Source organism: Barbus barbus (genome assembly GCF_936440315.1).
Source record: "Barbus barbus genome assembly, chromosome: 16".
Lineage (NCBI taxonomy): Eukaryota > Metazoa > Chordata > Actinopteri > Cypriniformes > Cyprinidae > Barbus > Barbus barbus.
The window spans coordinates 26,144,504-26,169,360 of record NC_136744.1 but is presented as its reverse complement, the minus strand read 5'-3'; the positions used below and the strand labels follow the sequence as shown (position 1 = coordinate 26,169,360).

At 39.2% G+C, this 24,857-nt stretch overlaps 1 protein-coding gene across 1 annotated transcript in view; it reads right to left on the bottom strand.

Annotated features, from left to right (window-relative positions):
• LOC306882661 (cadherin-23-like) overlaps nucleotides 1-24,857 on the bottom strand; it is a 258,486-nt gene that overhangs the window by 118,605 nt on the left and 115,024 nt on the right. The window contains exon 9 of the mRNA XM_079437468.1: nucleotides 1,893-2,005. Within this exon, the coding sequence (XP_079293594.1) occupies nucleotides 1,893-2,005 (113 nt within the window). The remainder of the gene's footprint in view (nucleotides 1-1,892; nucleotides 2,006-24,857) is intronic.

The following is a 24,857-nucleotide window of genomic DNA, read 5'->3' as shown; positions in this document are numbered from 1 at the left end:
GTTTTCTGCATTAATTGGTCGTAAATTGTCAAGTATATATAATGTGCTTAAGCTAACAACACACAAGCATTTTCTGATCAATAAGAAAACCAACCAATTCTAATGGGTTCACACTTTTTCTTGTCACCGTATACATACACTACTATTCAAAAAATGTGTGGGGGGGTTAAAAATAATTATGAAAGATGATATGCTCACCATGCATTTATATTGTGAAAGAAAAATCTGTAATATTGTGAAATATTATTAGAATTACTTTTCTGTTTGAATATTTTAAAATTTTATTTATCTGTGTGATGGCAAAAGTGAATTTTCAGCATCATTACTCCAGTCTTCAGTGTCACATGATCCTTCAGAAATCATTCTAATATGCTGATTTGCTGCTAAAGAAATATTCCCTCTTAATATCAATGTTGAAAACAGTTGTGCTGCTTAATATTTGTTTGTGGAAACTATGAAAACCCAACCCCCAAACATTTGAATGGTAGTATGTACCATAATAACAGTCATTTCAGATTTTCAGTATCATACATGTGGTGTTTTACTGGAATTGTTTTAAAAGTTGCTCTAAACTAAAATCTGTCTGCTCTTCTTTCTGTTTCTCCTCTTTTGTTATTTTTCTCCATCTCCTTCTTTCTCATCTCCATCGCCATGCATCCCGAAGAGGAGGCAAAGGTGTGTGTGTGTGTGTGTGCGGCTATTTCAGGAGCCTAAAGGCCTCTCTTAAACTGAGCTCTCAGAGATGGAGAGACAGGAACAAAGAGTTTCCCTGGCAGAGGTCTAGAGGGACATTAAAACACACACACACTCATCCAATGTTTGGCCCTGGAACTGTCAGCGGGGCACAGAGATAACGATGACATCACACACACACACACACACAGTGTCTGTCACATGGTCACTCATTCCAGCAGTAGCAGGGTATAATAGATTTAATATATTTGTGCCATTAAAAAGAGTACATCTTGAGCTTCAAAGGAAACAAGAACCTCTTGACAGTCGGTAAAAATAGTTGATATGATCTGTCAAAAATACTTATTTTAATTGATTTGTGACCCGTGAAGGTATAAAGTATAATGCGTATAAAAGTATTTTCTTGTGAAATGAACTTCAAATAATCTTTGCTTAATTTACAACTTCGAAAAATCATTTTACATGCACAGCAAGCCTGGAAAATCCAGTCCACTTGAGTGTAATTAGAAGTGTTTTGCACGTTTGTAATAGCTATGCAAAAGTTAAAAATGTATTGAAAGCTCCAGGGTCAGTGAGACCTTTTCACACACTGATCCTGATATGCTAAATGTGGGTAAATGGCTCGATAAATTACAGTCACACTCCGCAAACATTTACTGTAGAATCAATACAGCATTTGGCAGAGATCCCAATGAGTTCAGCGCAGGGGACGAGAGACTAACCAGAGCTACTACATGAGAATTTCTGGAAACAGAACAAATCTGCTTATATGTGATTTCATTCCTCATTCCAAATCAATCTTGACCTTGAAACATTACAGAATATATTTGAATAATGCATTAGTGGATTTGAATCTCACGCAGAGTTGAAAGACTTATGATAAAAGGTTTTAAGAGCTTAAGGAACTTCACTATTCTGATTCCAATTCCACAAAACGATTTGAGTTTCTCAACAAATCTATGAACAGCTTTTTCGGTACAATTGAGGAAGGGAAGCACTCAAAAGAATCTGTCCAAATGATATATTAAAGAAAAACTACTGTATTATTAGTGTTGTTTTTACTTTACCAAAAACTCTTTTCCAAATAATCTTCTGTTAAAGAACAGCTAAAATGTTGAAATTGAACAAACCATTTTTTAAAGCTCAAAAACACATTTTATTGAATCCTCATGAGAACCACATCTAGGTTTGAGTCTCACCTTTACTGTGATGGTGAATCCGGATGAGTACAAGGGGTTTTCCCGGTCCAGCTGTCCGCTCACTGTCAGGGCTCCGCTGATGTAGTCGAGAGCAAACATGCTGTTGGTGTTACCTGATGAACAGAATAATAAAAGGAAGCTGAATTTTGTGACAATCGGGTCGAAAGATGTTTCTGTTTGCAATGAATACTGCCGCATTAAACCGAAGAGTCTATACCCTCGTTACACTGACTTTTTAGCATTTAGATATTTTAATAATTGGACGGTCATGATTGTAAAGTGGTTAAATATCTGAGGCCAAACTCAAAGGTTGTAGGTCAATATCCTCAGAGGCTTCGGTGAAACGGAGGGTCTTTGAGTTCCCTATTCACCATTCTGCCCTAGAGCAGGGTACTTAACCTCCGCTCCAGGGGGAACGTCCCTATCGTCCACTAAGGATTTCAAAGAATTCATCTGATCATTCCTATCCTAGAAATTAGGACTGAATGGCATGACACTTTATGCCAAACATTTGCAGAGGGCAGGATTCTAATACAATTATTGTAGATCTATCTATCAGTCTATAAGGCTTTTAAACCTTAAAAGGGTTTGCTTTTTAGAGAATTTGTTGCATGAACCTCTTTAAACATTATTAATTTCCATGTAATTCTACTTCATTGCATTCCAATTTGTAGCGCAATCATGCACACTTTTGCTCATTATCTGAATTATAATTTAAAGGCATTCTTAATTTAATTCTGAATAACACACACAACCCTGGTTATTTAATGTAAGTCAGGAATATGCCACCAAAGGCAGAGAGAATGCAGAGACAAGGCTGAGTTATGACATTTTAATTGTACATTACGAGGTAAAACAATTCCTATAAATGAAAAAAAATAAAAATAATAATAATTATATATATATATATATATATATATATATATATATAAAATGAAATACATACATGAATTGTTCAGAATAAGATTAATAACATGCATTTACAAAATAAAAAGGAATGACTGTTTGTGCATTTATATTACTTCAACTGTGATCCAAAATATTACTCATACTGCCCACAACTACTGGATTTTGGGAGAAATTTTTTCTACAAGCTCCAACACAATGAATATAACTGAAACATTATGGTCATAAACACTCTTCTAATTATACTAGGTGTTACTAAATCATACTTCAACGCTTAGGTCAACAAAATATTTGTTTAAACACCAGACACAGACAAAGAGTAAGAAACAGAAACAAAATCCTTCCTCTTCTGTACTGTCTGACAGAGAGCAGGCGTGTGGTTTGGGACTGGTCCTCTCGCTGGTCTGGAATGGAAGAAAATAATATCTTCCAACTATGGGAACAGCGGCCCTGTTAATTAATCCGTTACTCCTGAGATATCATGCTGGTTTTGGGTAATTTGTTCAGTGCTTGGCAGCAGTGGCCCGAACTTTAGGGCTATAACAGAGTGCCAGACCGGCTCACCATCCAATCCACCATTCTTTTCTAATTCATCTTCCACTCAAAACATTTCATACTCCCTCGATAAACTGTTCATCTCATTAACACCTCACTTTTCTTAATTATATGATATTTCAGTAATTATTTTCATTATATTTTCACATCTCTCTTTCTCTCTGTCCACCTCTCACAGCTGCGGTGTATATTCACTGCACACTAATTAAGTCCAGCAGATGCAGATGGCACACAGAGTGACACACAATCTGTCTTCTCCTCTAACAGTCTTCTTTTGTTCTTTATGATAGATCTCACCTCTGTACAGCTCTCATCACGTGCAATCATGTACTACTAAAGATCATCAGCCCCCCATCGCTCCGTTCACTACATCCTCACTCCTACATTCCTCCACATCCCCATTACCATGTAAAACCATCCAACTTAGTTCCTCCACCTCCATTCTGCTCCCTGTCTTCACCTCCCCACTCCTCCATCATAGTCGTTTGCCATTCAGAACTGAATTAAAATGAAAAGCCTTCTAATTTCCAAACTAAGCCCTGCATTTACATTAAAATTAAATTTGAATTTGAAGTCCCAAACAGGATGCAGAACTGCAACTGGAATTCGATGTAAGAAAGTAGAATGCAAGTTTCATTAGGAAAAATCATACAGCAATTAATAACATAATAACAGACAGACAGACACAGACAGATAGACTAAAAGACCAACAGACAGATAGACAGACAGAAATAGATAAACAGAAACAGTCCCAGGTTACGTATGTAACCATGGTTCCCTATCTGTCGGTCACTACGAGTTATGTCGTGACGACATAGGGGATTTACTTAGAAGCCCCAAACATCTCTGACTTAAGAGAAAACACCAATGAAAATTGGCTAGTGGATTTTGCATACCTGAGCCACTCCCCGTACATGGGTATAAAAGGGCGACAGGTGCATCCACTCGTCAGATTTTTGCTTCGGAGCCAAGTGGATGAAGACTGTGCTGCTCTCCACAAAGCCTCATCTTTGTTTTGTTCCTGGTTGGCGTCACGGTGCAGACAGCAGAGTCCCTTTCACCAGCGATTCCCCTGGGCACTTCAACTGAAAGAGCAAATCTAAAAGAGCAAATCACGGATGATCGCGTCTTTTTCAAGATGCCGTTTCATCCGTGTACTCTTGGTTGCAGTCGTTTTCTGTCCGCGGATGACGGACACGATCGTTGTCTTCAGTGTCTGGGTCTCCAGCATGCTGAAGCTGCGTTCGTGGATGACTCATGCACCTGTTGTGGGCGTATGAGCATGACATCGCTGCGATCTCGCCTTTCCCTTTCTGAAAGGATTGGCACCCTCTGCTGCCACCCCTCCCGGTCTCTCTGGCTCGAGCAGTGGACCACCGGCTGGCGCTCTGGGAGATTTGAGGGTTACAGTAAGAACCTCTCCGCCAGTTACGTCCCCACGGACCTCTTACTCCTCACGCAGCGAATGTCCCGTCCGGCTCCCGGGTGATTTCGTTGGTTCGTCCCACGGGACGCCCAGCATTTCATTCGGTGCGCCGCCCGAGGATAGAATGTCGATCGCAGCATCGGGGGACGGGTTTACGATGAAGGTGCAGCGGTGCTGCCCCCCTCGGGTGTGGTCGCCACTGCTGCACCGGACCCAGAGTTGACGGCCATGCTTGCCCGGGCAGCCGTGAGCATCGGGCTGGAGGTCAACAGACCGCCCAGTCCCGAGTCCTCGCGGCTGGATGATTGGTTTCTCGGAGAGGGGTGCGGCTCACAACCGCGTTTTACTCCAGTGCCTTTCTTCCCGGAGGTGCATGAGGAGATGACGAAGTCGTAGATGGCCCCTTTCACGGCCAGAAGCCGCTCGTCTGTCTTCTCCGTCCTCACTACCCTCGATGGCGGGGCTGCCAGGGGGTATGCGGGCATTCCCCAGGTGGAGAGAGCGGTCACGGTGCACTTGTGCCCACGAAACGCCACGACTTGGAGGAATCGTCTGCGTCTCCCGTCCAAAGCCTGTAAGCTGACGGCTGCTCTTGCGGCCAAGGCTTATAGTGGATTACTGTAATGGTCTCCTCACCGGCCTTCCCAAGAAGACCATTAGACAACTGCAGCTCATCCAGAATGCTGCTGCCAGGATTCTGACTAGAACCAGAAAATCTGAGCATATCACACCAGTCCTCAGGTCCTTACACTGGCTTCCAGTTACATTTAGGATTGATTTTAAAGTACTTTTACTTGTTTATAAGTCACTCAATGGCCCAGGACCTAAATATATTGCTGATATGCTCACTGAATATAAACCGAACAGACCACTCAGATCATTAGGATCGAATCAGTTAGAAATACCAAGGGTTCACACAAAACAAGGGGAGTCTACTTTTAGCTATTATGCGGCCCACAGTTGGAACCAGCTTCCAGAAGAGATCAGATGTGCTAAAACATTAGCCACATTTAAATCAAGACTCAAAACTCATCTGTTTAACTGTGCATTTGTTGAATGAGCACTGTGCTATATGTCCGAACTGACTGCAATGAATTGTATGTATAATAATTTTCTTTAAATTTATTTTAAATCAATTTCTATATCATTTTAAAATTCCTTGTTTTTATTATTTTTATTTCCATGTTTTTATTGATTTTTAATGTCTATTTCACTTTCTTTTATGTAAAGCACTTTGAATTACCACTGTGTATGAAATGTGCTATATAAATAAACTTGCCTTGCCTTGCCTTGCCTTGCCTAGCCTATAGTGCTGCGGGCCAGGCAGCCTCTGCCCTGCATGCCATGGCTATCCTGCAGGTACACCAAGCCAAGGCACTCAAACAAATGCACGAGGGTAGTTCCGACCCGGGGTTGATGCAGGAGCTGCGCACGGCGACTGACTTCGCTCTACGAGTGACGAAAGTCACGACGCGGTCCCTCGGGAAGGCGATGTCTACCATGGAGGTCCAAGAGCGCCATCTCTGGCTCAACCTGGCGGAGATGAAGGATGTCGACAAAACACGCTTGCTGGACGCTCCCATCTCCCCGGTTGGGCTGTTCGGCGACACTGTCGAGGGATTTGCCCAGCAGTTCTCGGCAGTGCAGAGGCAGACAGAGGCGATCCAGCACATCCTGCCCCGGCGCGATGCACCGGCAACGGCTGCCCCCGGGTCCAGGCCTCTGTCTGCTCGTCACCATGGGCGCCCCCCTGCGTCCTCCAGATCTCCAGGAGATCGACGAAGCGGCCCTGACGCGGGCAACCCGGAGATGTTGGAGTTTGCTCTTTCTCAGGAGACGGCGAAGATAGCGCCGCTCCTTCCCCCGGAGGAGGGCCGGGTGGAGAATCTTGTGTTTCCTTTTAAAAGGTTTCTGTTCCGCCGTTGGCCCAAGGGCCAGTGGTACCCACAATTTCACAGAAAGAGCAATTTCCTTTTCCTCCGGGTTATCAGGTTCGCGGGTTGACAGTGTGCGACGCGCTCCCTTCTCACTCTCGCCCGCGACCCATCTTGCCAGCAGCCAAGAGAGTGCGGTTCGGGGACGCAGTGTCTCCCCATGCACCTCTAGCCAGTCCCCTTTGGGACCCAGGGAGTTCGGTAAGGATGCTTCAGAACGCGCTGCCTTCTGTACCATCCCTGGCCTCTGACCATCATGGCCTCCTAATCATCCCCCTACACTAATTGGCTTCATCACTCTTTCTCCTCTCCACCAGTAAGCTGGTGTGTGGTGGACGTTTTGGCACAATATGGCTGCCGTCGCATCATCCAGGTGGATGCTGCACATTGGTGGTGGTTGAGGAGATTCCCCCCCCTTCTATGTAAAGCGCTTTGAGTACGCAGAAAAGCGCTATATAAATGTAACTAATTATTATTATTATTATCCAGCCCTACTCCCCTGCGCTGCACCACCGCAGGTACGTCGATTGTGCCGTTGGAGCCCCTTGCACGGCGTCTGGAAGCGTGGCTTGCGCTACCCGTTGGCTTGCGCGAGGAGATTGCTGTCCTCCTGGCAAAAAGCCAGTCCCTCCAGCCGAGATGAGGCAGGGGTTTTACAGCCCTGACTTCATCGTACCCAAGAAAGGCGGTGGTCTTCGACCAATCCTGGATTTGCGAGTCTTGAACCGGGGCCTGCACAGGTTCCCGTTCAAGATGTTGACGCACAGGCGCATGATCAGGTGCATCCAGCCCCAGGATTGGTTTGCAGCGATCGACCTGAAGGATGCTTACTTTCATGTTGTACGTGGGCGTCAGGATCCTCAACTATCTCATTCTGGCCCAGTCCCGAGAGCAGTTGTGCGATCACAGGGAGCTGGTGTTACGGCACCTCAGCCAGTTGGGGCTTCGGGTCAACTGGGAAAAGAGCAAGCTCTCCCCTGTGCAGAGAATCTCTTTTCTCGGTGTGGAGTTAGACTCGGTGAGTATGACGGCACGCCTCACGGACGAGCGCGCCCAATCAGTGCTGAACTGCCTGAGTTCCTTCGGAGGCAGGACTGTGGTGCCACTGAAACAGTTTCAGAGGCTCCTGGGGCATATGGCATCCACAGCTGCAGTCACATGAGACCACTTCAGCACTGGTTGCACTCCCGAGTCCCTAGGTGGGCATGGTGCCGCGGTTCACTTCGGGTGTATATCACACGGGAGTGTCGCCGCTCCTTCAGCCCCTGAACGGACCTTGCTTTTCTACGGGCCGGGGATCCTAGGTAGGATCTGGCCTGGGCCAGTTCATATCAGTGTCTCCACATGTTACCTCCCTTCGGGCAGGATGTGGCCTCCGTAGCGCCCTTCTCCGGAAGGCTCGCTTCCCCTTCGTTACTGCCAAGCTGTAACAACAAATAGGAAAGACTTGAAGCGGTCTTTCATAGAAGGTCGAAATCCCTTCCGATTTCTTGGGGAAAGGAACAGCGGCTTGGCTATCTCCAGCAGCAATGTACTCAGTGGTGTACTTCCCTGATGGAGGGAACTGAGACATTATGTCCCCATGCCACAATCTTGAACCATCGCTGGTTGCCTAGGACTCGTTCTTGGCTCCTCAGCGGGTCAAACCTGATGAGTGGATGCACCTGTCGCCCTTTTATACCCGTATGTACAGGGAGTGGCTCAGGTATGCAAAATCCACTAGGCAATTTTCAGATGTTTGGGGCTTCCAAGTAAATCCCCTATGTCATCACGACATAACGTTTCCTTTCACTCCATCAGGGAACGAGGGTTACGTACGTAACCTAGACGTTCCCTGAGGGAATGAGACGCTGCATCGGAAAACGCTAGGGGAACGCCTTCAGCGATACCAAGCTCTGAATCATATGTGTAATCAGTCCAATCGATGGGCGAGACGTCAGAGGCGGGTGACGTCATGACCAGGAAGCTTAAAAGCACGTGAGGTGCAGCCGGCGTTAGCTTCTAGGAATGAAGCAAGCTCTAGCAGGGATGCCGGAAGTACAGCCCTGCGACGGAGCATCTCGTTCCCTCGGGGAACCATGGTTAAATACGTAACCTGGGACCTTCCCCTTCAGGAACTCGAGCTGTGTCGGAAAATGCTTCCTAGACTGAAGCACATCCCTCAGATCGGGCCTGCCTTAGAAGCCTCCGACTTAAGCCCGGCTCACACTGTGCGATTTTGGCCACGATTTGGTCGTCTGAGACAAATTTTGAAAATCCTAAAATCCTAAAAGATTCCTATAATCCTAGGCTAAAATCGGTTGTCTAGATCGCTGGTTTGACATGTTCACCGACAGCCGATTAATGGCCGTTGCGATAAATTTTTTCCTCCGATTAAATTCTGGCAGTGGCAGAAGATTTCAGACACTTTCCTGCAGTGTGACATCTCCTACAACGACCGTCAAACCAAGAACCAATTGGAGCACTGAACTTGGTGACGCAATTAGCGCGACAACTTCAAACCATTCATTACTTGTAAAAACAATATATGTACAAAGTAAAGTTTACTTAAAGTTTATTTATTAAGGGGCAGGATGTTTAAACTCGAATAACAAAATTACCTTAAGTTCGCTCTGTAGAATTGGAAGTCCATAAAGTCCTCTTTTGCCCAGCCATGACTTGCTCCACACACGTCGTCTTTTTTTTTTTGTTGTTGTTTTTTTGTTTTTTACATCAAGGCATGTAATTAATAAAACTAATGCTACACGTTGCTGTTGTTTGCTAGCTACCATTATAGCGAGAGAATGCGGGTCACGTATTGATGACGTAAAACTCCGGACAAGTCTTCTTGAGTACGTCCGTTTTTGTAAAAAAAAAAGTACGTCCGTTTTTGTCGCGTCTTGACTGTCGTACAGTCTGACATTAAGACAACTGAGATCCTACAGTCTGACATGGGGATCATGTTCGTACAGTGTGACAAGCAACAATCGCAAAAGACTGTTAAAAATCGCACAGTGTGAGCCCGGCTTTAGAGCGCCGCCGACCCTGGTCCCGCTGCGGGGGAGCGCGAGAGGCAACCATCTGTTTTTGAACCTCCCTGTATGAGGAGCTGGTACACGGCTGGGGCTGCACCCGCCCAGCAGCCCCCAGAGCTATAGAATGGCGGGAGGGAGAAACCAAAGAAACGCCACCGGCTGTATACGAGCCTCCTGGTATCTGTCGATGACGGAATTGACAGCGTCGCCGAACAGACCAGAAGGCGCAAGACCCTGTCCGATATGAAAGAGAGGGACAACCACAAATGGAGAGCTAAATCAGCGGTTCTCCTTAGTTCTGAAATGTCATCTGAATTGACTTGCTCGCCTTCGTCTAGCTCTTTTAGCAGGTCGGCTTGGTGCGCCTGTAACACTGACATAGTGTCTGACATAGACACGCACCAGTGTCTGACATAGACACGCACCAGCCTGACCCGCTGCCGTGTACCCCTTGCTCACCAGCACTGAAGTGGTCCGGAGGGGAAGACCGGAGCCTTCAGAGACGATGCTCATAGTAATCAGAGGCGGGGATGAATAAGCGGGCAGAGAATGGTTTCTTCCACGATCTCGACACCTCGGTGTGGAGATCGGGGAAAAAAGGCAGGCTCCGGCGTGGAGGTAGCGGCTTAGCACGCAGAAAGCGTTCATCGAGTTTACTTTTCTGCGGCTCAGCCTGTTTCTCGGTGGGCCAATCGATGTTTAACTTGGCAACCGCACGAGTAACTACCTCAATAGCTCCTCATACTGTGGGGATTGAGGGGGTGAATCCTCGATGCTCTCCACATCAACCTCCTCGGAGGAGTCCCGAGCCCGCTCCCAGGGGGGAAGAAATTGCTTTTGACATGCTGGAGCTTTTACGTGGCTGATTGCTTGTGTAACTTGACAGACAACAATAAATAAGACTCACAGAACATAGCTCGTGACTGACACACACAGACAGTTTTGCCGAATGACAGAAAAAGCTAAGGCCGGCTGCCCCTCATGTGCTTTTAAGCTTCCTGGTCATGACGTCACCTGCCTCTGACATCTCACCCATTGATTGAACTTATTACACATATGATTCAGAACTTGGTATCGCTGAAGGCGTTCCCCAAGCGTTTTCCGACACAGCTTGAGTTCCTGAAGGGGAAACTACCAGTATTATATTATATTGCATTATATTATTATAATAAAAATTAATACTTTTATTTAGCAAGAATGCTTTAAAATTATAAATAAATGCTGTTCTTCTGAACTTTCTATTCATGAAAGAAACCTGAAACAAAATCTACTCAGCTGTTTTCAACATAATAATAATAATAATAATAATAATAAATCTTTTTAAGCAGGAAATCAGAATATTAGAATGATTTCTGAAGTATTATGTGATTAGAGTAATAATGCTAAAAATTCAGCTTTGAAATCACAGGAATAAATTACATTTTAAAATATATTCAAACAGAAAACAGTTATTTTAAATAGTAAAAATATTTCACAATATTACTGTTTTTGCTGTATTTTGGATCAAATAAATGCAGGGTTGGTGAGCAGAAGAGACTTCTTTAAAAAACATTAAAAATCTTACTGCTCAAAAACTTTTGACTGGTAGTGTAGACAGTGGTAGATAGACAGACAAAGAGACACGATAGATAGAACAACACATAGAACGATAGAACGACAGACAGATAGATAGATCTTCGATTCTAAATATTGCATAGTCCTGTCCTCCAAATCTCAACTCTTACATTCCTCCAGCTCCCCATTGCTGCTTTCCACCCCATGATTAGGTTTCTTCACCTCCTTCTTCCCAGGTACTCAAACTTTTATCCTTCCTCGGTCTTCTCCTCTCAGGTGTTCAGTATTGTTATGCTAAATTGGACACAGCCACACCGCTGCAGCACTGGCAGTGGATTGAGAAAGAGCTTGTTGAGCATGCATGAGCGACACAGAGGTGCCCTGCAGAGATAGCTGTGATTTATATTTTCAAATAGCAATCTGAACCATCTCCGTAATGGAAATCAAACAATGGGAGTACCCAGATTGATTGAGCGCGCTTAAACCGAGTGTATGCATGCACGTCTGCTAGCGTGAATATATTGGCTCCTCTGGGCATCGGCGGCCAATTAGAACACACACTTTAATTCACTTTCTCAATTGCCCTGTGTGAAATCAAACGTGCAGCTGAGAGCCACACTGACCTGATGGATTCTTTCAAATTAGCATGTTTGGCTGTTCACTGGAGTAAGACCTCTGAAGAGTGCACTGATTTAAAATGATAATCATCCTTATCTGGTAATGCAAATATATTTCTCAAGGTGAGATGCAGATGCTTATTCATTTCTGAGGAGGTTGTGAGGAGACGATAATAATAAACTTAGCATGAAGAAAGATTATGGATTTGAAATATGTCTAAAAGTTGCATGAAATAAACATTTATGGAATTTAAATTTATCTTAAATGTATCATTTTATTTATAATACAATCATTCCAAATCAGGGTTTTTATCGTTAAATAAAACCATTGAAAATTATTTCAATTCATTAATAAAAGAAATAGTAAAATATTAATAAAACAAATTTTTTAAACTAGTTACAAAATGTGCAATTTTTATTTAAAATAAAATAACTAAAATTAAATAGAGTAAAACTAAAATGTAATAAATTATATAGCCATATTTAAAAAAAAAAAAGAACATTAAAAGAATAAGAATAAGATTTAACTATGAAACGTTTAATCTATTAACTATTAAAAATGACAAAACAACATAATTACTACAATTTTAACTAAAATTATAATGAAAAAAATATATAGAAGTAAAGTCTAATTTAGAATATTAATAAAAAATACTGTATACAATTATGTTATAATGATACTAACATAAGACTGTTCCAAACGCTTTTTATTAGATGTTTTGAGAAAATTTCATGAAATAAATTAAATAAATGGCTTTTTGTAACGCAAAAAGGCATTTATTTATTTAATTAATGACATAAGAAATGCTACATTTGTTAAATCTTAAAGATGTGAATAAAATTTAAGAGGGAAATAAATTCTAGTCCTTTCCTCACACACACCAATCATATGGCTCCAGGAGACTTTAAATATAGTCATATAAACCATTTTTTATAGTTTTTTTTATTTTTGTTTTTATTTATTTATTTATTTATTTCATTATTTATATCTTGTTTGGAGCTTGATAGACATGATCGCTACGAAACAATCAAATTTTGTGGAGGGAAAAAAAAAAAATTACATAAGGGTGAGTAAATAATGACAATTTTCCGTGGATAAACTATTCCTTTAACTAGAGGCAACAAAACACTGGTTAATAATTTAGTATAACTATACACAGAGTCAGCAGACGAGAGCTGTGATTTAGAGGTGGCTATATTAGCGTAAGAGAAGCAGACTCTTCAGAAGACCAGAATGGTGCTGTGTTCTGCCTAACAGAACAAAAACTCTCCCCCGCAGAGATTGACATCTCATCAACACAGAGAGAGCAGAGAGAATTCACTGTTGGAGAAATCAAGCTCAGCTGAAGTTGATGGAGAGAATAAAGAGGCAAGTGTGAGTGAGTAGAGCTGTGCAGGAGAGCAGATAGCTCACTCACTTTAATCCTGCTGAGAGCCAGCAGCTAAGAGAGCTTAAGACAAGCACAGCAAAGGCAGAGAGCTGCTGCTATATTACAGCGCTGGAGAAACCCTTTCATTATGCCCTTTAATGGAGTTCAATTACTGTCTATTATATGAACCAAACATTTTTTGTTAAAAACTTTTTTTTTTTTTCAGCTCAACAAGAGCAACATAAAAATAATAATAATAATAATACATCTAAAACAATATTATTATATATTCAAAGGTTTGGGGTCAGAAACGTTGTTTTATTAATAGTTTTATTCAGCAAGAATGCATTCAAATTATCAAAAGTGACAGTAAAACATTTATAACGCTACAATAGATTTCCATTTCAAATAAATGTTGTTATTTTACATAAAGTATAACAATTTCCACAAAAATTAAGAAGCACTACTGTTTTCAACATTTATATAATTAAGAAATGTTTCTTGAGCACCAAATCAGCATATTTCCCAAATACTCAGCTTTGCCATCACAGTGAAAAAAGTCAAATTAAAGTCAGTTATTTTAAATTGTAATAATATTTCACAAAATGACTGTGTTTACTGTATTTTTTGAGCAAATAAATGCAGCCTTGGTAAGCACAAGGGACTTATTTTAAAAACATTACAAAATTCTTCCTGACCCCAATAATATTATAGATTTACTAATAACAACAATAATAATAAATAGTGTAAAACAACAGCAACAACAATATTATTATTAATAATAATAATAATAATAATAATAAATAGTGAAAAACAACAGCAACAACAATAATAATCATAATAATAATAATAATAATAGTTGTTGTTGTTGATGTTGTGTTTTGAAGGTAACTCAAACAAGCACTGTTTATAACTCAAGGCTAAATTATTAAATCAATATTAGCTCTGTTTTTAATACAAATTCTACAACATTACATATGGTTTCATCTGCAGCAAGGATAAAAAATGTTGCTTAATGCATGAAATTGGGTAAATAGGACAATTGACTATTGGTCTTTGGAATTTTGATGGTTTCATGTTAATAATTCGGCATACGATAAACATACAATAATTGTATGATTTAAAAAATCCCCCATTTGATCCAATGTCAAATACAGATCCATCTGAGAACTGATCTACATTTCCATTCATGGAATATATGTCTTATGAAGCAGCAGTTTCCAGAAATATTCCTCATCTAAAGTCGCAGTGCTGACACTCTGCCTCCCAGACAGCGCTTGTTTACCTTCTGTTTGTGAAGGCGCTGTAAAATCAATTAAAGTCACAGTCCATCATCTGCACGTCTGAGCTTAGCTGAACCTCGCGTTAAAGAAGAGGAATGAGACTCCACTGCCCTCAGCCTCTCTTACCGCGGCACCTGCTATCTCTCTGTTTCAGACTGATTTACTACAAGAGCCGTGTCGCCAGCCTTGATCTTAGCCATGCTAACAGAGCGACGCAAATTAGCTCACAGTTATGGGTTAGCGAACCTGTGCAGCAGATAGCCACGCTTTGTCGCATCTATCAAGTTAGTCAGGCAACAAATTAGTGGACATGCCGTGAATTAGTGAATAATTTCATTAGGCTGTCAGCGAGCAGGAGAGGAGTTGCAGCGAGGGGTGGGTTTCAGTGTCAGCAGAAATACGCCCAAAAGGGACGATTTCAAAATAAAGACAAAATACAGTGTTAGCTGTAAAATTTAAAATTGTTAAAAAATATATTTTTACCTCAGTGGTGGGGGATTGTCAAGTGCCTCCTTCTAAAGGTAACATTGATACGCTTGTAGGTGTCTTTATGATAGAGTTATTTACTCAACTAATTAGTGGAAAGTAGGAAAAGCTGCATTATAGTTCAAGAGGTTTCTCTGTGTAACAACACACATATGCCTATGTACATAACACTTTCCCTGCAAACGTTTTGGAAAAAAAAATTGCCAACCACCACCAGCGTTTTTTAATCATTTTCTTGTTTCTTCATCTTCCTCGCCTGTGTTTTTGATCGGGAGATCGTGGTCTCATTCAAAAGATGCATGATAGCGCCCCTGAGTGTATAACAGTGAAAACACGGAAAGCTGGAAAATTGAGTCTTTGACAGGGAAGCGTTTTCTCATAAAAGATGAGATAACTCGTCTTTGGCATGGAAAGAGTTAAAGAGGTATGTAATTAACTGTTGTTTGAACCAATTTGTTTAAACACGATTCATTTAGGAATGAAAAAGTAACTGTTTATATATGAATCAATGAATCATTCATTCAACCAGTCAAATTCACTCAAATTTGTTCAAAAGCATTAATTCATTCAGGAGCTCTACTGCTATTCGATGCCAGAAGATGCACAGATGTTTGGAACTATTTCCACTGCGGAGCAAAAACACACATTGTCAGTGTACACATAAAAATTGTAAAATGACAATTCCTTACTAAAATATCTTACCATGTTTGTGTGCAAACAACTAGGAATAATTGAAAATTAAACAGAATGGGAATGTTTTTGTTCTTATGGGGGTCTGGGACTAACCCAGCCCTCCCCTCTCAATGTTAGGGCCCTGCATTTTCCTATTCATCGTAACAGCTCCAATGCTAGACAAATGAACAGTGTCACGTACCTATCATTGTTTCCTCCTGGAACCTTTGGAACACCTGCTAACTAGCGCCAGAGTTCCCATTTCCCCTGGTACAAACATTTACAGCTTCATGCGAGCTCTCTCCCTGCCGCACATCCGCTGTAATAGTGTCTGAGCGAAGCGCGCTTGTGCAATAAACGAGGGCAGAGTGTGGGCATGTTGACAAGAGGCTGGGGCACAGGAGATTAACCCCGGGCCAGGCCTGTCTGTAGTCATTGCGTACTGGGCCTATGCCAGTCCATTGTTGGCCAGAGAATGGGGTGACAGTGGGGCCACTGCAGGCGGAGGAGGGAGCACAGCCTTCTGGGTAATTATGGAGGATTGGGGGCAAAAGGTGTAGAGATGAGGGGGCAGAAAAAAGCTGTTGAGGGGATAAACTGGGAAACGTGACTGTGTATGTTTGTGTAGCTATAGGGGTGACATTCTTGAACAGGCACAAACACACACACACTCTCAAATCTTCAGATTGCACTATTTAGTTTTACCTATTAAAATGGGAATATTATGTAAAATTATAAATGTCTTCATCATTAGATCAGATTAATGTAAGGCATCCTTGCTAAATAAAATTATTAATTCCTATTTAATTTCTATACCCCCCCCTCAAAAAAAATGACTGACTTCAAGCTTTTGAATGGTGTGTATAATATATAATGGAACAAAAGCTTTTTTTTTTTTTTTTTTAAATGCTTATCTTTGATCTTTCTATTCATCAAAGGATCCTGAAAAAAAATGTTTTAAATATTGATAATAATAATAATAAAAATAAAATGTTTCTTGAACAATCAGCATATTAGAATGATTTCTGAAAGATCGTGTGATACTGAAGACTGGAGGAATGATGCTGAAAATTCAGGTTTGATCCCAGGAATAAATTAAGCTTTAAAATATATTCAAATAGAAAGCATTTATTTTAAATAGTAAAACTACTTCACAATATTACTGCTTTTGCTGTATTTTGGATCAAATAAATGCATGCTTGGTGAGCAATAGAGAATTCTTTAAAAAACATTACAAGTCTTATTGTTTCAAAACATTTGACTGGTAGTGTATTTTTCGCATATGAAATCTTAACAAGGTTAATCTCCATGAATTTCACAGAAATGAAAACAAGGCTGTGAGGGATAGACTTACAGTCCTTACATTGACACTCACCGTATAAAGGTCATTTTCACCAACCCGCAACTTTCAAAACTCTTTTATGGAGTTTTTGTCTACGAAAGTTGTTTTCTCAGAAAGATGTTTTGTCAGCTGAACGCTATGTACTTCTACCCCTCGTTTTCATTCCTGTCAAAAAATTAAATATGGCACTACCCTGACTAAGGTCTATTCAATTTTGAACAAAGTCAGGCACAAAATGCCACCAAACTAAAGCTGCATATTTATAGCAGGTGGAACAGAGGTCGTTCTCGTTGTGACCCGCCCCTTCACTGGTTGTCATCCAATCGGTAAGACAGAGAGTGCTGAGTGACAGCTGCTCCGTGACTGGTCATCCATGAGGGTTCAAAGCAGCCATGATGGCTCTAAATTGCTTTGTGTGCTTCAGTGGCTTGACCAAACTGCCAATATACTGTGACAGCCGTCGGCTATATGGACCACTGCGCCCTCACCTGTCACCCACACCTGTGTAGGATGAGACTCGACAATACACCCAAACACACAATTCACACAGCCATTTTTCTAACCCTTAGATACAGACCTTTGTCAGAGCATACACAAACAGTTTACTACTAAGAGGAATTGCATATATAAATGCATAAACACGCTTAACAATGGAGTGTCTGACGGGCGGGGAGTCATGTACTAAATCTGTTTAGAAACTAATTTGCCAAACAACTTATATGAAACCTCACATCATTATTATAATAAGATTTTTTATGTCTCCCGGGCTGCATTTATATGATAAAAATTGTAATATTGTGAAATATGTAAAAAAAAATTAAATAACTGTTTACTATTTGAATATAATTGAAAATTAAATTTATTCCTGTGATGAAAAAGCTGAATTTTTAGCATCATGAATCCAGTCTAGGGTGTCACATGATCCTTCAGAAATCATTCTAATATGATGATTTGCTGCTCAATAAACTTTTCTTATTATTATCAATGTTGAAATATTTTCAGGATTCTAATATTATAAATGTCTTCACTGTCACTTTTGATCAATTTATTGCATCCTTGCTGAATAAAAGTACTAATTTCTTTAAAAAAAATAGTTTCCTTTTGTCAGGCACAACAAACATCCACAAACTGGATCAGCAAAAACAAATATTTGTATGTATGCAAAAATGTGTCGAGTGAAACTACTAGAGCTGAAGTCCTTCAAGTATTGCAGTCATCACTATTTCAAGATGCTTGAATTAACTTTTTCATTCAGTGGATTGAGTGTTTGTGTGTGTGTGTGTGTGTGTTTTGCTGGGGTTTTCACATTACCGCTAGTAGTGAGCTGGAAAATGAGAAGCTAAAGCAACCACAACTCACACACATGTAAACACACTGTACACATATACACACACATTAGGTTTTTCATTCATGGTGGAGGTTTTTGAGGTTGTGTCATATTTACAAAAATGACTTGTGATTTGAAAATATCAATAAATAGTGTTGAAAAATGCAGACAAATCAGTCATGTTCTGAATCACTTGCCATCATTGTCTAGCCAAAAAATCTAACCTTTTTACAAAATACAGTAAAGAAAACATAAAATTTGTATTTTAACAAATATAAAAATACATAGCAAAAAAAATTAAATATATTTATTTATTTTAATATTTTAAATACATAATAAAATAAATATAATAAAAAATACATTTTATTTTTATCCATGCATTTTTCTTGTTTTGAAAATACATACATACATATTATATATACATACATATATATATACATATATATATATATATATATATATATATATATATATATATATATATATATATATATATATATATATATATATATATATATATCCTAAGTTATATATTTAAAATACATTTATTTCATACTAAGTATAGTTCAAATCTCATATTCACTGCCATATTGGTAAAGACTTACTGAAATAAAAACTTATAATTAAACTTTATTTGGAGCATCATTTGTGCACAATGCACATTTCTTAATATTAAGCCTAAAATGTGTTTTAATGTGTTTTTTGATGAGGATTGCATGATGTTTGAATAATATCAGCCTTTAAATGCAAGATATTTAAAGTGTACCCAAAGTATACTTGAAATAGTTTCCCTTCAGCACAATTAAATATACTTCAGTATATCTTTAGTTGGACTTCAGCATTAGCTCTGCACAATTAAAGTGCAAGTTTAGCAGACTTTAAGTATACCAGTTTAGTACAATTGCAGGGTATTTTTATAAAACACATAAATATGTAAATGTATTTGTAGTATAATTAGCATAAAATAATTTCAAATACATTTTAGTATATTGATTTTTCACTCGGGTATATACAGTACATTTCTGTGAAGGGGCCAAAGAAAATCTTAGCCCAGCAAGTAAAAATCTGACCTTATTGCTGAGCCCTAGATTGGCCTTTTTTTTATGTCAGTAAGACATTCTTTTTTAGTCTGTGGACGGGTTCTTTGCAAAATAGTTCACAAACTTTAGTCAAACGCCTGGCTATGCTAAACCTACAAGTGGAACCCCGCCACACGCTGTTAAAAGCACTGAAATTAAAACGTTATAAAATATTCACATTGTGTTTGTGCATGTGTGGATGAGGCAGCAGTCTCTCCGGACCACCAGTCAACTCTTATTGAAATTCTGCCCGCCTCATTCTCAGAAAAACACACCCAGATGAAAAGAGAGAGGGACTCAAACATGTGTAGCTATTATAAGAGAACGACGAGTGCATAATCTGATGTGTGTGATCGAGTGTGTGATGAGACAAATGATTCTCACGCTCACGCTCACCCCACACACACACACACACTCCGTCAATGTTTAATCACCGTGAACCTACGTGCACCGCTTTCGCAACCGCTTGCACAATAGCACCAGGAAAGCGCTAATGTTGTGGGGACGTGATTCGAGGGTTTGGGATATGTTCTGGGGTTTGGTGATTAAAAGATTGTGATTCCTCCAGGCTAATGCACTGCGTTATGAGAGCGTCTATGTAATGAGAATAATTTCAGAGCATTAGGAAAGACATCACAGAGTCTCGAGTGACATCCAGACAAATTCGAGCCACACGTAAATGCATATACACAAACACACTCGCATGGGAACATGCGCAAAAAGAGCTGATATTTATACCCTCATTATAATTATGCTTTCATACAGGTGAACACACACACGCATTGATGTGCAGTCCATAGTCCTTCACCAACGTTCTTTTGTTACAGAGCAATATATAGCAGCCAGAGACCTTGGCAACGTTGTTTAATCTACATGTTTTCTTCTGAACTAACACACTGATGTTAACAATAGCCTGAATTACAATACAATGAATATAAAGGTAATCTACTTTATGCATCTACTTCAAAAGAATGATAAAGCACTGAATAGTTGACTCTGTGCTCTCAAATGGCAGTTTGTCTGTCTCTACAGAGGATTTATTCAAGTCTATAGTTGACCTGAATGACTTCTATTACCTATTCTATTACCGATTTAATCAAACCCCTTGAAAAGGACATGACCAGCTTTCATAGGCTTTAAGGGAACTTAATAATCTTTTACTGAAAGCATGGACCTAAAGGAACATGGAGTGAAAATACAGAGTGTCCAAAACAAGTCAAAGCAGGGTTATTTAGTTGTTTACTATCTGAATGAATAAAGAATTCAATTAAGAGCATATGTATTATTTTTTGCTTTGTACTCATCAAACTTCAAATGAAAAGAGAAAATAATCATTATCTTTTAAATCGGAAAACGGCCAACAATATTACAAAGCCTATCAGCGGTCCAAATAAAATTTGTCACTAAATGTCACTAAAACTATGATAACACATTTAACTTTTGTTTCACTAAAAAAAAATAATAAAAAAAAGACAGTCCTTAAGAGGGGGGTTCCCCCACTGTACTCTATTTTTTGTTTGTATATAATACTCCAAGCACTCCTACTGGATTTATGTTTTGAAATGGAGTCAAAGAGTCAAAGTCACAATAGACGATTATATAAAACAGGAGCAAAATGTGAAGTTGTACGTGTTAGGAATAGTCAGAGTAATACATTTAAACAGGGTTCGTACAGAAATTGCAAAATTAAATTCCAGGACTTTTTGGTTTTCAAGGACTAAAATCAGAGATCTCACTTATCAAATACTGTTATTATCTTTCAAATTATAATACATAAACTAATAAAACAATGGTACAAATTAAGTGCAGCTCAAGCAAAGCATGCAGTGACTGGCCACTTTAACATTTAAAACTATACTATATCAAAGTACATTTTCCTATTAGTTTATGAATACATGATTGACCTGAAGAATAAAAGATATCATACACTTGGAAAAATATGAGCTATATCATGCTTATAGACGCTAGGGGTGTAAAAATAAACTTAGCTCACAAAATACAGAGACTTGGTTCACTATGAGAGAATATTTTAATACTATTTTTAAGAAATGTTCAATTGCAAAACATTTGTCTTTTAAATCACAAAACAATGCAGTTGTATTTTGAAATGCTTTAACTGATCTAGGGCCATAACTAACAATTATTTTGGTAATCAAGAAATCTACTGATTATTTTGACAATTGAGTAATCAGAAAATTTTTAGTAATAAAAATAACCCTAAGTGAAAAACAGGCTTTAATATGACTATATTTATATATAAACTAACGATGAGGCAATCATAATTTGTTCAAATAAAGTATCAAATCCAAGTAATTACATGGTTTTATTCAACAAAACTGTTAAAATGCATAATGTAATATGCCTAATTGCCTATATATAATATGAATATACCAACTTTTATTTTGAAATCGCGATGTACAACAAATCGCATGTTTAGAAATATGTTGATGTATTCTCCTGTGTTGGCATATAGGTTTGCAAATGATTTACATTACAAATCTACACAGATAACACACGCTGTTTTCCCAGATGAACGTTAAGCAACCCAAACTCCAGCATATACTGAGGAAGAGTTTGTGGACTGAGCTGCTTGTAAATGACAACAGTGCAACACAAAGCGAGTCAGACTTTATATGTGTTCCCAAATGAAACCCAAACGAACAGCACATGCAATAAAAGACTGAGCAATATAATGCAAGTTGAAATATCGCGAGATCTCGTGCGCTCCCAAAAGCCGGGAGAAATGGTAATAATTAACACACGCAGCATTGTTAATTTTGCGTGAAAATATAGTTTATCGAAAACTAATTTCATGTATACTGTAAAGTTTTCAAGGGTTTTCCAGGACTTGAATTTCAAAAAGTCAAAGTCAAGTACTTCAAGCACTTTATCACCTTGTACGAACCCTGTTTAAAAGTCAAATCATAACCAAATCATAACCTTCCATAATGAACAAACAGTCCTAAGTAAAGGTCAGATATATTTACCACACCATCAACCATTCATCCACTCTACACAGCATTTACAGCAAACTAAATAATATAAATCTTTCCCTGCTTTATATAGGCGGCAAGAATCTGATTTCATCTGACATGAAAAGCTGTTTTATGGATTATATGACATAATTCAATCAATATACTCACATAACAAATGCAGAATCCCGATTAGTGACAAACACACTGATCAGAGTCTGACAATGTAATCAAACGCTAACTCTGACTCGGACAAGAGTGGCATTTGAAGACTATTTAACCAAAACACTTTACCAACTGGCACAAGCACTAAAGCAAATCTTAACAGATATTAATAAGCATAAAAATACAATCCTATCTATATAATCTAACTATCCATTTATGGTGTCTATTTTAGTCTTTTAGTCTTTTTTTTTACTCTAACCTATTTTAATGATTTCATCCACCTGAACCATGAGGGAACCATGAATGTTTTGAAAGTATTGAAAGTCATGTCGATAGCCAATGAAGCTTTTTAGAGTAATAGGATGGGAATTTACCAATTCTGATTCCACTGAGCAATTCTTGTTCTTTAATGATTCCATGAACAATTCTTTTAGTAATTTTTTGGATGAACAAATTGATGATATTTGGAAATTGCATTCTCAATCCTCAAACAACCTATTGTAAAATGATAGCACCATTTCTGAATTCAACAGAACAGAAAAAAACTAATGGGAAATAAACAGTTCTTGGAAATATGGTTCCACATATTATCCACATATATTATTCCGCATATATTCCACAATTATTGCATCTAACAACCTTTCAGTTCTCATTATCTTTCCTAATTCCATACCTAGGATTTAGCATGCTTGAGGCATTTCATCTGTGAAAAAAAAAAAAATCAAAAAGGCATCTTTGCACTGCAAACACACAGAAACAGCATATATATATATATATATATATATATATATATATATATATATACACCACAAAAGATGCATTTACGCAGCTGCTTAGAAGGTGATCGTTCATTCTTGCGGACAGAAAAGAAGATGCTGATCACGATATCAGTAAAGTTTAAGGTGACTCTGACTCGTATATTGCATATTTTATGCATATTTTACAACGTTCAGTCTACATCAGTGGAAGAATGCAGATTTACCAAAACCGTCAATTGAACAGAACACCATGGAAATCATTCGGTTCCAGTATTTTTAGAAAAAAGCATCCGTTCTCAAAAAAGAACAGGCTCTAAAGGGCAAAGGGTCCAGCTGTCAGGACATCGTGGCAGTAAATGAATAAAGAATAAAAGGTGTTCGGTGTCTGTACTTTCAGGCCGGAGGAGTGACCCATCTGACAACCTGTCAGCCTTCACACACACACACACTCATTCAATATACACACCACCAGCCTCATCTGAAATTAAAGACCCCTCTCACACACATACACACACAGATAATTCATTATCAACTAGAGCTTATTGTAACCCAGGTCACAGGGTCGACTATCGAGCAGAGAGCTCAGGCCTCAAGGGGTATAATCAAACCCAGAGAGATAGATTGGAAACTTTGATCTCTCTGCTCAAAGTGTCAAGCGCATTCTTTAAACAAGATCCACAGATGATTGAGTTTATTGAACTTTTCGGTTTAGTCGCGTGTGCGCTTGAATGTGAGAATATAAGGACTAGGTTATGTCTTTTGGAATATAAAATACTGGAAATATGTGTTCCACAAATTTCAAAGAAAACTAGACATGCGTGACCTGCGTTGCTGTTTTGATTCAGTCACTGTGCATGAGAATCAATGCACAACGACAACGTAAAATCAGCTATACAGTAAAAAGATGCAAGAAAACAAAGACCAATCAAAATGCAATATGCAAATAGCTGTAGGGAAGAATACCAATCTCCGCCCACACACAACAGAAAACGCATGTTGACACAATGAGCATCAGGGTTGCCAGGTTTTGACAAAAAAGCCCACACAATTTCTACTCAAAACTAGACCAATGGCATTTCGAGAGGTGTCCCCCGGTAATTTATTTTACTCCAGGGTGTAAAATAAACATTTTTGGTGAGGTTCCCCAGGTAAAATTCACATTGCAGGGGCTAAATATCACATTATAGGGATTGCCAAGACTTGGCAACACTGATGAGCACAATGTTATTGTTACATGGTTGTCAAGGATATGCAGAGCGAATGTGGATAGCCATGCCATAATTTTCAAAAGTCTCCGTTTTGGTCCATTTACACTGAAATGCCACCCCGGAGTTTTCAAGCTAAAATGGGGTCTGCAGCATTTTCGAAAGTCTCAGTTTTTGAGGGCCGAAAGTAGTAGTAGTGTAAATTAATTGTAGCAAACGTTATGCAGTTTAAAACGCAAACGCACCAGTGTAAACATAGCCTCTATGTTGGTCAAGTTCATTTCTTAAAGTATACAAAAT